The 14,695-nt window shown below is 47.3% G+C and overlaps 1 protein-coding gene across 1 annotated transcript in view; it reads left to right on the forward strand.

The window, feature by feature from the left end:
- The first annotated feature begins 3,196 nt into the window (after nucleotides 1-3,196).
- NIBAN1 (niban apoptosis regulator 1) overlaps nucleotides 3,197-14,695 on the forward strand; it is a 67,151-nt gene continuing 55,652 nt past the window's right edge. The window contains exon 1 of the mRNA XM_083847068.1: nucleotides 3,197-3,359. Within this exon, the coding sequence (XP_083703194.1) occupies nucleotides 3,305-3,359 (55 nt within the window). The 5' untranslated portion in view covers nucleotides 3,197-3,304. The remainder of the gene's footprint in view (nucleotides 3,360-14,695) is intronic.

A 14,695-nucleotide genomic window follows, 5' to 3' on the forward strand; every position in this document is an offset into this window, starting at 1 on the left:
AAAATACTGTTTTTTGGATCCCCAACCAACTGTAATTTTGTTAGAGTATCTTCCCCAGCTAGATTTTAAAATCTCCTTCTAGCCCGTTGAAAATAGCTTGTAAGAGTAACATTTTTCTGTTACTTATATGGAAGGGATTCAGAATATATTTCACCCAACAGCCTGACCTGAGAAAAGGGCTCCTTTTATTTTTTGATGTGTCTTCCTAGTATTTATTATATGCAGCCTGGTTTTGACTTGCAGACAGTAATGATTAACAATTTCCTCTAGCAATACATAATTATTACATATCCTTGATGATTTTATTATTGCTGCTGTCTTTGTCAAGAGCACATTGTTATCTTGCTTACAGAAGTCAGCATTCTTAAATGGCTACTTTCTCTTGGAGAAATCTTACAAGGTAGTTTTGGATAATTACTTCTCTTTCCCAAAGGATGTCATATGCATTTCACTTAAATGGTTCTGATAAGGTACTGTGCTTTTGAGGGAGCCAAAAAGTTGTGGGAGAGTACACACAGGATGAACCCTGCAGTTCCCACTTGAGCAAAGGCTGCAGTCAAGTGCTATTTTGCACCATGTCAAAGCAACTGGTTCCTTGCACGCCTTACAATTAGAAAAGAGTTGGTACGCAGGGGAAGTAACCAGAAATGTGGCACAGATTTTATCGGTTTCTCTGATGAGCCATCTGCAGTTAAACAGCCTTGTGGTCATGGTAAGGACTGCGTGACTAAAAACCACTCAACGTATGGTGTAACTACCCGTGTTGCGATGGATCTTGTTGTCATGTTTATGTCTTAGTCACATCAGGGTTACATTACAGGTCCCTCTACAGGGAGATAATAAAGAAGTAAGAAAATGAGCACAGAGAAAACCTCCTTCTGCTTCCTCTCTCAAAATAAAGCTGGAGGCTGATACAAAATAAGGCAACCTAGTAACTATGCAGTGCACTTTTTTGAGTATGAGTGCTCCCAGTATGTTCACTGGCTGCCTCATGGGTCCAGACCATGTAGTGAAGGTTGGGCTCTGGTGATATAAGAAACCACCTCTCTCCTGATGTCATGCTGCCACAAGTGAAGTCACAACAGCCACCAGAGAGGGATCTTCACTCCTTTGTTTGGGAGGAGATGCCAGCAGGGTATTCTTCACCTGGTTCCCTCGTTCACTTTCTCTGTAAAATGGAAGAGCTCTACCACATTGCCCTTTAGGATATAATACGAAACAGCTATTTAGAGAAGTAACTATTTAGGAGATAAGTGAAACTGATTTTTTCCCCCTCAAAGATCAGGATTTCACAGGGAAAAAAAAAATGAGGGAAAATGCTTGCTTTGTTTTTGCTGGTGGTATTTTTGTTTTGGTATTGTCACTTTATCATTGATAGTTGCTGTATGGTTGTGCTACATCAGATTAAAATCTAACAGGGCCAATTTCTCATCTTAGAGAAAGATGGGTTTGTTATTAAACAGTAGAGAAGTAGGATCTGTTATCTGGATATCTGTTCCAGACTTTGCTCACATTTCTCATGGTATTTTTTAAGATGTTTAAGGTACAAACTTTGATATTAAAACACAGCATTTCCTTATCTTAAAAGGAAAATTATGGTCTTTAATTAGCTAGCATTTGTGAAATGCTTGGGGATCAGGTACTACCAAAGTGTAAAATGTAATTAAAAAAGCTGTTCAGTTTTAATTTTGTTTTTACCTTCATTGTAATTAGACAGGGAGGTTTCCCATTCTGTACGCATGCTGACTTCTATTCTTGAGTATTAAGCTTTTGGGATTTGGCATATTTTCCTCTGCTGAATGGCGAGACAGAACAATCCACTTTAAGGCTCATGAATTTTCCATAGGTTCCCTCTCCACTCATGGAGATGGCTTGCATCTTTCATGTGACTGTACATTATGAAAGGCTTCTCAAATACATTTGATAAAAGATATGCCACACCCACTGGAGGCCAAATTCTCCTCTGAGTTAAAGCCTTTAAAACGCACAACAGCACACAGCATGTTTCCTCTGTCACCTACTCACACAGATGCACAATGAGCAAACCACAGCAGCCCCCTTTCTGCTTCAAGCAGAGCGTAACGATGAAATACATTGATGAAAGACTCCTGTTCACATCACACCTCTAGAAGCGCGGTTCTTTTAGTATTAGGCTCAATTCTCAGCTGAGATATTTATAGACTTGGGAAACACTGTTTTACTGATGCTCTGGATGAAGCCAGTCTCCTTGGGGGAGTTAAGCAATCGCTCCGTCACACTGCCGTACAACTCGCATGTGCCTAGAGGGAACATCGAATAGCAAGCACTTACATTGAAGTTGCTTTCCATCAGCTTTAAGGAAGATGCTGTTTAGCAGAACACTGAACTTGATATCACATAAAGGCTTCCACACTGTCTTCAGTATTTTAAATCCGATTGAGTTCAGTGTTTGTTTGAAAACTGTAAGCTTTGATCTGAAAGTTTTTAATCATCCTGTGATCAACCAAGTGGTAAATTTTTGAATGTACTTAATGCACAATCAGCTTAAGCAAAACTTATGTTAAAAAAATTTCGCAGGAGGTGACAGATGTGGGCAAGTAGAATTAAAAGTATTTAAGTGTAAGATACAGAACTTCCAGTCACTACAAATCTGAGAAAGTCGCATATGGTAAAAAGCCGCACTGAAATTATGGTTCAGGGGCAAGGAAATCCAGCTAGCCGATCTGCAGTGCCTTACACTGCGCACCACAGCTGCCTGTCTTTTGGAGACCTCCAGGGATGGCGACTCAACCGCTTCCCTGGGCAGCCCGTGCCAATGCCTCACCACCCTCCCAGCGAAGAAATTTTTCCTAGCATCCCACCTGAACCTCCCCCGGCACAACTTGAGGCCACTTCCTCTTGTCTTAGCACTTAGCGCTTGCGAGAAGAGGCCGACCCCCTCCACGCTACAGCCTCCTTTGGGGGAGTTGCGGTGAGCGACGAGGCCTCCCCTGAGCCTCCTCTTCTCCTCAGTGACTGCCGCGTAACGGCTCCTCACGGGGCTTGCTCCCCAGGCCCTCCACCGGCCCCCCCGCCTGCTCAGACCCCGCTCCGGCACCTCCCCAAACCCACCGCCCCCCGGTGCTGCCGGCCCCCCCGCGGGCAGGCAGCGCTCCCGGGCGGCCCCGAGGGGGGCTGGGGGCGGCTCCGGCCGCCGGGGCCCGGCCTCCCGCTGCCGGCGGCGGGCGGAGGCGGCGCCTGCGGGCGCGGCGCGGGGCGGGCGGCGGCGGAGCTCCGAGGCCGCGCTGCCCGGCAGCCCCCAGCCGCTCCGCGCTCCGCCGCCAGCATGGGCGGCTCTGCCTCCAGCCCGCTGGACGACAGCAAGTGCGCCTACATCCGAGGTAGGGCCCCGGAGGCTTTAAACCCCCGGCGGGCGGCCCCCGACGGCAGCGCGGGGCCGGGGGAGCGGTGCCCGGAGCTCCCCGCGGGGCCGGGGCCGGGGCCGGGGCCGGGGCCGGGGCCGGGGCCGGGGCCGGGGCCGAGGTTTGGCCGGGGTCGGGGCGAGGTCTGGCCGGGGTCGGTGGGACTGGTCCTTTTCTTTTGCAAAGCCCACTGAAGGTGGTGGAAGAACGGCGAGGGTGGCATCTGGGTGGGCAACTGAGGCTGTCAGAACAATGTTTTGTCCCACCGAGGGGTTAGGAGAGGCGAAGTGAAAACCAGGCTTGCTTTAAATGCGTGCGTGTTGCTGTTAAACTACGAAAGGAAAGAGCGCAGCGCTCCGTTTGGGGGTGTGTGCGCGTTACTTGAGCACCAGCAACTGAAAGACAAAATAAAATGCGTTTTGCTCCCACCTGGCTACCTACGCTCCTCACCACGCAGAGCAGTAGGACACTGAAAAAAACAAACCAAAAACATTTTAAGGCTGGAGCAAGCAAAGTAAAAACTTTGCACGCGCTGGGGCAGCCCTGTTCCAGTGCGGTGCGTGCGGCGTGGGGATCCCAGCCGTGGCCGCTTCTCTTGATATCACAGCAGATCTTTCAAGAGGTTCCCAGAGCAGGGAGGACTTCCAAGCGTTAGATGGCTCTGACCCAAAAAAACAATTGGCAAAGCTGCGGGCCTCACACGCAGAGATTTTGCTGCGGTGTCCACTCAGTGCTGTCATTTTTTCCTGCCCCGTTGAGGGTTGTCTCGGGTTCATCTGAGCCGAGCCACGAGGGAGTAATCTCCGTGGACTCCGTTTTCGTTGGCACTCACTCCCATGTTGCAGCCAAAACAGCACTTAGACGCTGGAGTCTTTCAAGTTTTCTGCTCCGTGTCTGAATGAAGGCAGTTGGGAGTGCCTGAAAAGCCTGAAGTGAAATTACTGGGAAAAAAAAAAAAAGAAAAGAAAAAAGAAAAAAAAAAGATTCAGGGAGCTTATTAGCTTTTCACAGTTGTACAAGAGGAAATCATGCTGATCCTTGGCCTGGGCATCGCCACACTTAGAATGGAGAACTCGTGTCAGAGGGCTGGGGAGCTCTTGTCTTTTAGTTGGGTGTGAGGCTGGGCTGGATGTGGATATCTCACAGCAAGGGTGCCACTGCTGTGCCAAGAGCACGTCGCACACAGCCGTAGCTTGCCTAGCACATCTCTGCAGAGCCAAATGATAAAGCAAAATCATCGTGAAAACCACACTTAAAGTGTTGGCTCAAGCCTGCCATCCTTGTTGGAAGTGAGAGTGCCCCGCTCACAGCTCTTGCTTTGAAAAATAATGAGGCGCTTTGTGCAGAGGCAGCCCATAAATTATTACTTCCAGAAGGAAAAGCAATCAGGAAGAGCATCTTAAATCGAAATGTGTCTCAAGAGCGCAGCTCGCCAAGCCTGCCGCTCGTGTCGGGGCTGGTGTTGGTGTGATGCAGACCCCGCTTATCATCCCGCCGTGTTCTGGGCTGACGCATGGCAGGAGCTGGCGCCGCAGTGAGCTGTCCTCCGTCAGGGAGGAAGCTCACCAAGTTGCTGGTGCTGTAGGTTGAGAAAAAAAAAACAACACATTTTTAGCTTTTTAAAGGTTAGGTGGGTTTCAGCAGGGGGCTGGGAGGTTGGGTTTTTGTTTTATTTTTCCACTCCAAATATGATGCTGGGGGGTCTGTAATAAAAAGGGAAGGGAGATACCTGCTCTTTGTCAGTAAAACGGCTGGTCCGTAGCAAGGACAGCTCTGGTGAGGGAGGCTGTGAGACGTCAGGCTCGGGGAAACACCAGCCTCATCAGACCAGTTGGAGACGTGAGTCCGGAGAACATGATGGGAGCATCTGACGCCAAGTTGTGCTTACTGCCTGCAGAGGCTGCGACTTCCCCTTCAGCCTGCTCCAGCTTCTCTCTTCCCAAGGAAGAAGTGGTGGCGTTGAACCAGCCCGACTGCGAGTCGCAGAGCGCTGCCCGTGTTTGAACAGGGGGCTTGCGGGGTTTGCTGCTGGGTATGAGGTGGAGAGGATTTTGGGGAGAGTGGGGTGCTGCGTAGTGCCAGCAAGGGGGCAGGCAGGCAGGCCACACACGCTGCGGGGTTACCCGTGCCGAAACCTCAGCTGCTTCAAAGATGTCCTCTGTTCTGTGCAGCCTGCTTTTCTAACCATACCTATGGTAATTTTTTCCGCTTATTTAGGATCCTGAAGATATTTTAATGTACACGTTATAAGCAGTAAAATGTCTGATTTTTGTCTCTCTGAAATTAAAATAGATTCTTTGTAGGATTTTGGTGGGACTGCATTAGAATTATTCAGGATGGAAAGATGCAAGTGAAATAGAGATTAAAAAATGACAGTAATAATTCACAGACTGGCAGTTGGTCATGTGAAAGGATTTTATTAAAAAAATTCATTCTCCTGGTTTGATGAGGCATGGGCTAAACCTGTGATGGGAGGTGTTTGTTGCGTGATTTGTCTAATGATGTTTAATGAGTGTTACACCCAACAGGGAGCAGTATGGGCTGGTAGCGGGGAGTTATGGACTCAGGGTGCAATTATGCAACTGGGGAAAAAGATGAAAGTGCCAGGAGAAACAGCTCTCAGTATGCCCTGAGAGACCGTGCTGGAGATTTCAAAGGGAGCTGGTAGAAATGTTTTGGTTTGGGTCTCTGCTGTTAGCCCAGGCACAGCCGAGGGGGACAGTCACACAGCGGGGAGGAGGAGGGACAGCCCTGGGGGCTTCGTGGTTTTCCATCTCTGTAATCTCAGTGGGGCAGTGGTGGGCCAAGCTCTGCTCTGTCACATGTGGTCGGTTGTGACCAAACTTTTTAAATTTGGAGAGGCAGAGAGATTTCAAGGACTCAGTGTCAGCAGGTACATCCTCAAAAAAACGTAGCATACAAAAATTGAGCTTCTCCAAAGGTTGTTTTTTTATGCTTGACCATATCTGATCTATCCATTGCTGTAAAAGTAAAGCTGTCTGGAGGACAAGGCTTTGTAGTCAACTGCTTTTGATTTGTTTGTGTGTTTAAAAGCAGTTTTTCTTCCTTCCTTTCCTTCTTTTCCGTCGTTTCTTTTCTTGCCCAGGCAGATGGGGCAGCTCTGGCCAAGGGGCTCAGTGATGGTGCTGCGACTCCTGAGGGTTTCCTCATTGTTCAGGACTTCTTTCCTCGCAGACCTTCCAGCCATTCATCTTTTCATCTGACAGTGAGAGCTATTAGTTAATGTCTGCAACAGATTTCTTTCTGGTCATTTGCTTTGCCTATGAGTTTCAGCGTGGTACTAATTAAGATGGGAATTTTTTTGCCCAAGGATAAAACACTTTTGGTGTGTTCCTGCAAGATGCAGCGTAGCTAGAGAATGTGGACGGACTCCTCCAGTTCTGTCGAGTTTTAGAGGCTGAAGAGGAGCCTGGTGTACCCTTCACTTAGAAAGCAAGATAAGGAAATTGGCTGCTTTAGAGGAAGCCATGTGCACAAATACCGTCAGCGTTATGGAGAAAAGTCCTGCAGACTCGGAGAGAGATAACCCAAGTGCCTGACACAGCTCTGGAAGCAAATCCCTGCCAGCAGCCAGCCGGTGTGCACATAGTCATAGGCAGGGGTGCTGGAGGATGGGAGAATAACTTGGAATTAATTGTGGAAAAGTTGGCCTTTTTTGGACAGGCACTCAGCCTGTATATTTGATTTTCTGCTTTAAACTGTCGCGTAGTCCTTCTGGTTTTAATTTGGTGGAAGGCTGCAAGTACAACAGAATTTTGAGAAAATCTATCTGTATTTACTGCCTTTTTTCTCAGCCTGTTACAAGTTATGTTTCGCTGTTTTTTGGAAATCCTCTCTCTCGTTTTCTGCAGGTTAGCATAACTGTAAGAGCATGTACAGTAGGTGTAAATAGTCATGCAGAATGAGGAAAAGGAAGGGAAATGGGTAGGAAATTCAAATTGCAATATGAATATGAGTTTCTATTCTTCATTATGTTCACCTTGCTAAGCCTACCAACTTCTTGCAGATCTTAAGAAGTGAGATTTTGAAGAAAAATCCTTTTGCCTTTACTTGATTTCTGAGAAGTTTTAGCCCTCAGAGAGGGTATTTCCGCAGGAGCCAGTGGCAGATTGTCATCCCATAGTTTTAAAAACTGGAGCCTGCCTGTATTGGAAAGGAGAGCTGGCTTCTCTTTGGTTCTTACACCCTTTAATTCTTGGGGATGGACACCTTATCTTAGCTTTTGACTGAATGCAAGCAAAGGCAGTCAAGGGGCATGAATGATGGGAGAGGTATTTGCTACCCAACTTGAAAAGAATTTACTGAACTGGGTAACTTCCTGATTTCAGCTTTGGGAGAATAAGGCAGGAGACACCTTTTCTATTCAGTTTCCATTGCTCGCATAGTCCCATTTACTAACTTCTTTGAAAAGTACTGCTAGCAGTTTTGGAAGTCTGCAGTCAGGTTGTTTTGCAACCAGCATGGTACAAATGAGAATTTCCCTCATCAAGCGGGAGCTAAAATTTTGTTCTTCAATTTGTCAATAAAAAGGTTGTCTGTGCTCACACCCCGTTCCCCTTCTGCAGGTGGCCGGAGGTTTTCACAAAGCCAGAAATGTCAGGTATCCATTTTCATGGCACGGATCCCGCTTCTGCCATGGCAGGTGGAGAGGCGGCTTTGGTGCCCGCCCTGGCTGGCCTGGTTGGCCCAAGCTCTCTGCCACCAAAGCAATCCGTGTTGCTCACAGAAGAATGAACCCTGTGCTATGTAACACTTGCTGCGGAAGCTGGCTTCACAAACTGGAGGGTGGCTTCTTGCTGGGAAATAAAGTCTCTTTGTGGTACTGAAGGTGAAGGTGAAGCTCAGTGTGGAGAGGAAGGCACATACATTTCTGCTCTCTGTGTAGAAGCTGTGTGTGATGTTGAATTAAGCACTGGGCACTAATGGAAAGAGCTTCTTAATAGGGAAGGTGAGAAAAGTGCTCACATTGGCCCTAAAACTGTAACTGAAAGTCGCACTATAAGTGTGGTGCCTGCTGCTCTTCTGTGCTCGATGTTCTCCAAAATCTTGAAGATTTGAGGATCTTTAATTAGCGCAGCTTGGCCAGAAATTATAAGACAGTCTTTGCATTTGATAGAAATTTTACAGATATTGAGAGCAGAAAAAGAAAACTACAAGATAGTCTTTCAGATGATTAAAGCAGCTTTGTTGTTGATGCCTTTAGGCAGTAACAGCTGAAAAGCCAGTGTCTGGATCGAGAACGGTGATATTCATAAGCGATGTGGTCATGGCTGCTTGTAAAGTACAGCAGCATTTCTTTTTCCAGCTTTTTCCCTCGCATATAATAAACATGCTGTTCTCTTCTCACTTAATGAACAATAAAAAGTAGCTTCAAGCTTTTGAACATGCATGCAAGCATTTTAGTTGCCTTTGCACTTGAAGAACGGTGATGAAACACGAAGACTGACTCTTACATAAAAGCAAGATTAAAGCTTGTTGAAATGGCTGAGACTTGTGTGAAGAAAGGATTAGCATGTTTGGGTTTTCTAAAGATTTATTGTGTACTTTTTGATTAGTCTTACACGTTAGGAAACCATGGTGATGATTCTGTGCTAGTGCTTAACTTGATATGCCTAACCTAAGATATTGATGAATTAATTTCTCCAGGTATTTAACTTAATTTTAAGTTTTGAAATCCTGAGCATTAGTTGAAACCATGCTTCTGTGATATTAGTTACAACATCAGGCACCGTCAGTTGCTCTCTGTTTCAGATAGCAGTAAGTGTTAAGCTTACAGAGTAGGCCAGTGTAGTGCTACCAATCCTATTATTCCGTTATTGCACCATTTTTTTAACTAGATAAATGTCAGAGTTAGCGATATCAGGAATTAGAAAGCAAATGCAAGGCTGCCTCTAGGTTTTTTTTCTCATTAGTTGGTTAAAAAGTTAAAACACTTTTAAGTTTTAAAAATCTGTAGGTTACTTTTGTATGGTTCAGTTCTTCCAAGACACAAGAGAAATAAGAAACAAGCTACTCCAACTTATTTTCAGAATACATTTACCAATCCAAAACCAATTGTTAGAAACAACTCTCTGAACCTTCTGATGTTTGCGATTGTCTTAATCCTGTTCTTCTGTCTTGCCCTGAGCACCATGTTTCCCAGGGAGGACGCAGGTGCCATGGAGGCTGTCGTGGATGCTGTTGGGTGTTAACGTGGTCCCTGCTCACCTCCAGAGCAGCCCCACGGTGTCTGTCAGGTAGCTGGACACTGAACAGGGGAGGCATCACCTTGTGTGTCAGAGCCTGGCCACGGTGGCTGGTAGATGTTGGCTGCTGGCTGTTGCAGGCACCCGGGCATGCTCCGGGATCTGTGGGGGTGCCCATGTGCCAGCCCGTGGGGCTGCAGCAGCTTTGCTGCCGGCCCGTGCCACACGACGCACCGAGATGGCCGCAGCAGCGGGGCGCAGCATCGCCGTGATGCCTGGGTGCACAGCAGCAGCAGTAGAGGTTTCTGGCTCGCTACCCAATTTATACATCTTCCCAGGTGCGAACTGCATGCTGTCCTTCAGGGTAAACTCTGCTTTTGAAATTAAAGTGGTCAGTATGTTTAGCTGAGCTTCAGGCTATGAGGTTTTACTCTATGCTCTCTGCTGACACCACCAGTGGCAGTGATGCCTTTCCAAATGATAGCAGACTCGTAAGGATACCATTGGCAATGGTGTAAGGCAATCAATTCCTATTCCCCCTGAAAATGCCTGTTTTTGGAGGTTCATTCTGTGTCATGATTCTGAGGTCATCACTCAGGTTGAATGCAGATCCCGTGCATTAGAATCACAGAACCATTAAGGCTGGCAAAGACCTTCAACATCATCTGGTCCAACCACCACCCTACCACCAATGTCACCCACTAAACCACGTCCCTAAGCACCACGTCCAACCTTTCGTTGAACACCCCCAGGGATGGTGACTGCACCACCTCCCTGGGCAACCCATTGCAATGCCCAACCGCTCCTTCTGAGAAGAAATGTCTCCTAATTTCCAACCTGAACCTCGCCTGATACAACTTCAGGCCATTCCCTCTAGTCCTATCACTAGATAACTGTGAGAAGAAGCTCTCCACACCTTCCTTTCAGGTAGTTGCATAGAGCAATAAGGTCTTCCCTGAGCCTCCTCTTCCCCAGACTACACAACCCCAGTTCCCTCAGCCGCTCTTCACAGGACTTGTGTTCCAGGCCCTTCTCTGGACACGTTCCAGGGCCTCGATGTCCTTCTTGTAGTGAGGGGCCCAAAGCTGAACACAGCACTCGAGGTGCGGCCTCACCAGAGCTGAGTACAGGGGGACGATCACCTCCCTTGTCCTGCTGGCTGCACTGTTCCTGATACAAGCCAGGATGCTGTTGGCCTTCTTGGCCACCTGGGCACACTGCCAGTTCATGTTCTCGCGAGCATCGACCAGCACCCCCAGATCCTTTTCCTCTGCACAGCTTTCCAGCTACTCTCCCCCAAGCCTGTAGCACTGCTGCATGGGGTGGTTGTGGCCAAAGTGCAGGACTCAGCACTTAGCCATGTTGAACCTCATCCCACTGGCCTCTGCCCATCGACCCATCCTGTCCAGGTCCCTCTGCAGGGCCTTCCTACCCTCCAGCAGATCTGTGCCCAAATTTCATGTTCGCTGTTGTATGTGGGGTGCCTTGATCCTCACAAAGAGCATTCATGGTACAAACCATGTAAGACAATCCTTGTTCCTGGTTGCTTATTGCTTACACAGGCAAAATATGTAAGGCAGAAATGAAGGCGTGAGAGCAGGGAGTGCCAGAACGAGGAGGAACCTGGTGCAGGGTCAGGCCCGTGCAGGGTTACATCTGCAACATGAGGCAGGGATCGGCTGGACCGTCAGGCGCTAGTGATCACTAAGTACTTCCACAGCCAGCCATAGGAAGAACTGGCAGTGACTTCTTTTTGTTATAAAAACATCTGGGGTTTCCCACTGAGGTTTGGTTTCCCCACGTCAATGAAGTGGCAGGTTTTGCGGAGCTCTGGCTGCGCCTGCTGTTTCTGAACACCCCCTGCTCACTGTTGGGGCCGGCTCCTTTGCAGGACCCGTGCCTGCCTGGAGCTGCTGCTGGTTTGAGTTTTGTGCACTTGAGATCCCAGCTGAAAAAAGTGGCCTCCTGTGATGAATCTGGAAACCTGCTGTTGCCAGAGAGCTTTTCCCTACTCTTCAGAGACATTTGGGCATCATTTCTTTGAGTTTACAAAAGGTGCCACCATCAGCCTGGCACTCCGCATGCAGCTACTGAGTAGCACTCATCTTTAGCCCCTTTCATTTGTTATCCAATGCGGTAATCTTTAAAGCTTTATGGGATACTTGCCTTCCTTTGCATGAAACCACAGCTGCTGTTTGTGCTTTGATTCTCCTCTGCAGAGGTTTTTGGTGGTGCTGATGACCCACGACCAGATTCTTGAAGGAGCACTGGGGACATGAAATATATTAGATGAACATTGTCTAAAGGCAGACCTGCGTTTGCTGGATGTGATATAGTGGATCCTTGAACATTTTCAAGTATTTTCTAGTGGTCACAGTAGAGGGAAAGCAAGCTATTATCATCCCTGGGCAAAAATTTAATGGCAGAGTCTGTGCAAATGAAAAAAACAAAAGGCTTTTTTGCTCTTAGGAGTATTCTATAAAGTAATATGACTGTCCGGCATTTAGTCTGCCAGACACTTTCCACTGTTTTCAATTGCAAATGAGGCTTTGCCAGTCTTCAGCTGTTCAGACTGAAGTTTCCATGCTGAGTGTCTGCCTCCAGTTGCAATTTTGAGAGAACTTCAGCTAAAATGGATGAGCTTTCTTTTTTTTTTTTTTTCCTTTTAGGATTAAGCTAAAGAAAACATGTTTTTCCTCAATTCAGATGCTCTGTTGAGCATCTCAGGTGTACCCTGGGCTAGGAGGGAAGGTGTTGGGGCTGCTGACGTGGAAAAGGGACAGCACAGGAAGTATTTCTGAGCACTGCCAATGTTTACCTGCCCACCTAAACCCCATTGTTTCTAAGTTTGCCCTCTGTGCAGTCTAGCAAATAGCTGCAAAACCCACAGCTAACAGCTTGTTCACCCTTGTAGACAAAAGCGAAGCCACAAAACAAACACAGCTTTCTGCTGTGTACTGTATTAGGAGAAAAGGTCCACGGATCTGAAGTCCTTACCTCACCACAGATGCCTGAGGAAGATCAGGATTCGAAGGCAGCTGTTTGGTATTTTTTTTCTATTGGCATTATTCAGTAGAAGGCCCCAGATTTGGTAGTTTTCTTTGATATTTTTTTGTTTTTTTTTTTTCCTTCTGAGGTTCCCTGCAGCACACCTGATGCACTGCAAAGCATGCTGCGGGCACCGGTCCGCTGCTCATCCCACTGAGCTGCTCTGTTGGCTGGTGGCGTTACGTTTCACGTGGCAGGAGCTGTGGCTGTTCATTTTGGGCAGGCAGCTTGACAAGCCCAGTCCTTCACTTTTCAGGGAATTGTCCATTTTAAAGCTCTCCCTGGATTTCCGCAGTGCTCAGCTGTGGCACTTCGGTAGATCAGAACAAGGAGGCAGCAGGGGCCACCTGGGAGCGTCTGCCCTAAGTGACACCCATCTTGTCCAGCTTCACATCTTGCAGCAGAGAGGTAGGATCTAGTCCTCAAGGGTGGTATTTACTTGCCTTAAATACAAACCAAGTCCCTGCGATTTCCAGCTCTCCACAAACCTAAAGAGCTCCATGATGATAGGGGCAACCGTATTGGGATGATTATATGATGTGATTTTAGATGCGATTGTGAAGAAAAGCAGCTGCAGCCACTGCTGCTTGTGCTCCGTTAGTCTGCGCCCAGGAAGCAGCAGCAAAATGAGTGACACGAGGAGTGTCTGTGGTTGTGGAGATTCACGAGCACACCTGGAAGGAGATACCCAGATGTGAGGGTTGCGTTTGATGTGTCCCCAGGGGTCAACCCCCAAATCATCCAGGTTGTCAGCTGATCCAAGCTTATGGTGGTTTTCACGGGTGCTTTAGGTGGGGAAAAGAAGCCTGTTTGCAGTCAGTATTTTATGGTACGGCTGACCTGATTTTTGCTTGTAAACCTGATTTATTCCCAAAGCACCTTTCATCCTTTGCACTTAGGGAGGCAGCACTATAATTAAATAAAAAAAAAAAGAGAGAGAGAGAGAAAGAGACAAATATTTAATGATGCATTTAAAAGTGTTTCAAATGCACATAGAAGAGGGGACTGACTGAATTAAGGGCACAGAGGAGACACAAGTTCTTGATTTTCACGTGTCCTTTAAAATAGTCATGAGCCAGAAGTGGAGATCATTTATTATAGTCAACAGGCTGAAGATATTTCTCCGTGGCACCGTGGCCCACAGAGGTGTGGAGACCCTCATTTGCAGAAGACAAAACAACCGAGTTATGAAGTAGTGCCAAGTGCAGGTCTGTTACACTGCCCCACTTTTGACAGAGCGGGGAAGGCTTAGGCAGAGACTATACCATCTATACCATCTCCTGCAGAGTGATGTTGAAAAAGTCATTCCAAAACCAAAACTGAAAGCAGCAAATGTCAGCCAGCGTGGGGAAGGCACATCCACCTCCTGTGCTGGTTGGGGTTAGCAGACCAGTTGCGTGTGGAGGAAGGGATGATGTGCTGTTGAAAACAAAGCTGTAAATCCCTGGAAAAGCCTACATGCAAAAGTAACACGGCTGCTGGATTGCTCACGAGGATTTGTGTTTTATACAACCCACAAAAGAAAGCTATCCTTGGTATTTCGTGGAGCAGACCTTCGAGACATTGTGCTGAAGCGTACCAAAATGAGCGGCAGGTGGGTGCACACCTGGTGTATCTTCCTATGCCCTCTACGGGAGCCTTGCGAGAATGGAGCCAGGGGTTGTTCAAGCATGTTTTGGTTTAAAAAAGGTAAACAGTCAGAGATTCCATGAAGTGACCTTATACGTGCTGCACAGAGGATTAGGTCCAGGAGAATTGAACAGATTAAGCCAAGTTTGCATTCTGTGAAGGATGGACATGTCTGTTTGAATATTAAATGTAAGGAATGTTCTGTTTACCTCAAATATAAAAAAATACAGTATCCAAGCAGGCTGGCAAGCTAGGATAGCCTCCTTGTCCATTCACTCAGCTTGTGGTATAAATCAAACATCACAATTTGGAGAGGGCACTGGAGTGTACTGGTGGAAGGCCACAGGATAGGCATCGCTCCCAGCATCCATGAGTTTTCTTGCATTTGACCTATATGTGGAAGGTATTTGATGTTGGTATCTCATGCCAAAG

This window comes from Anser anser (assembly GCF_964211835.1).
Source record: "Anser anser genome assembly, chromosome: 8".
NCBI lineage: Eukaryota > Metazoa > Chordata > Aves > Anseriformes > Anatidae > Anser > Anser anser.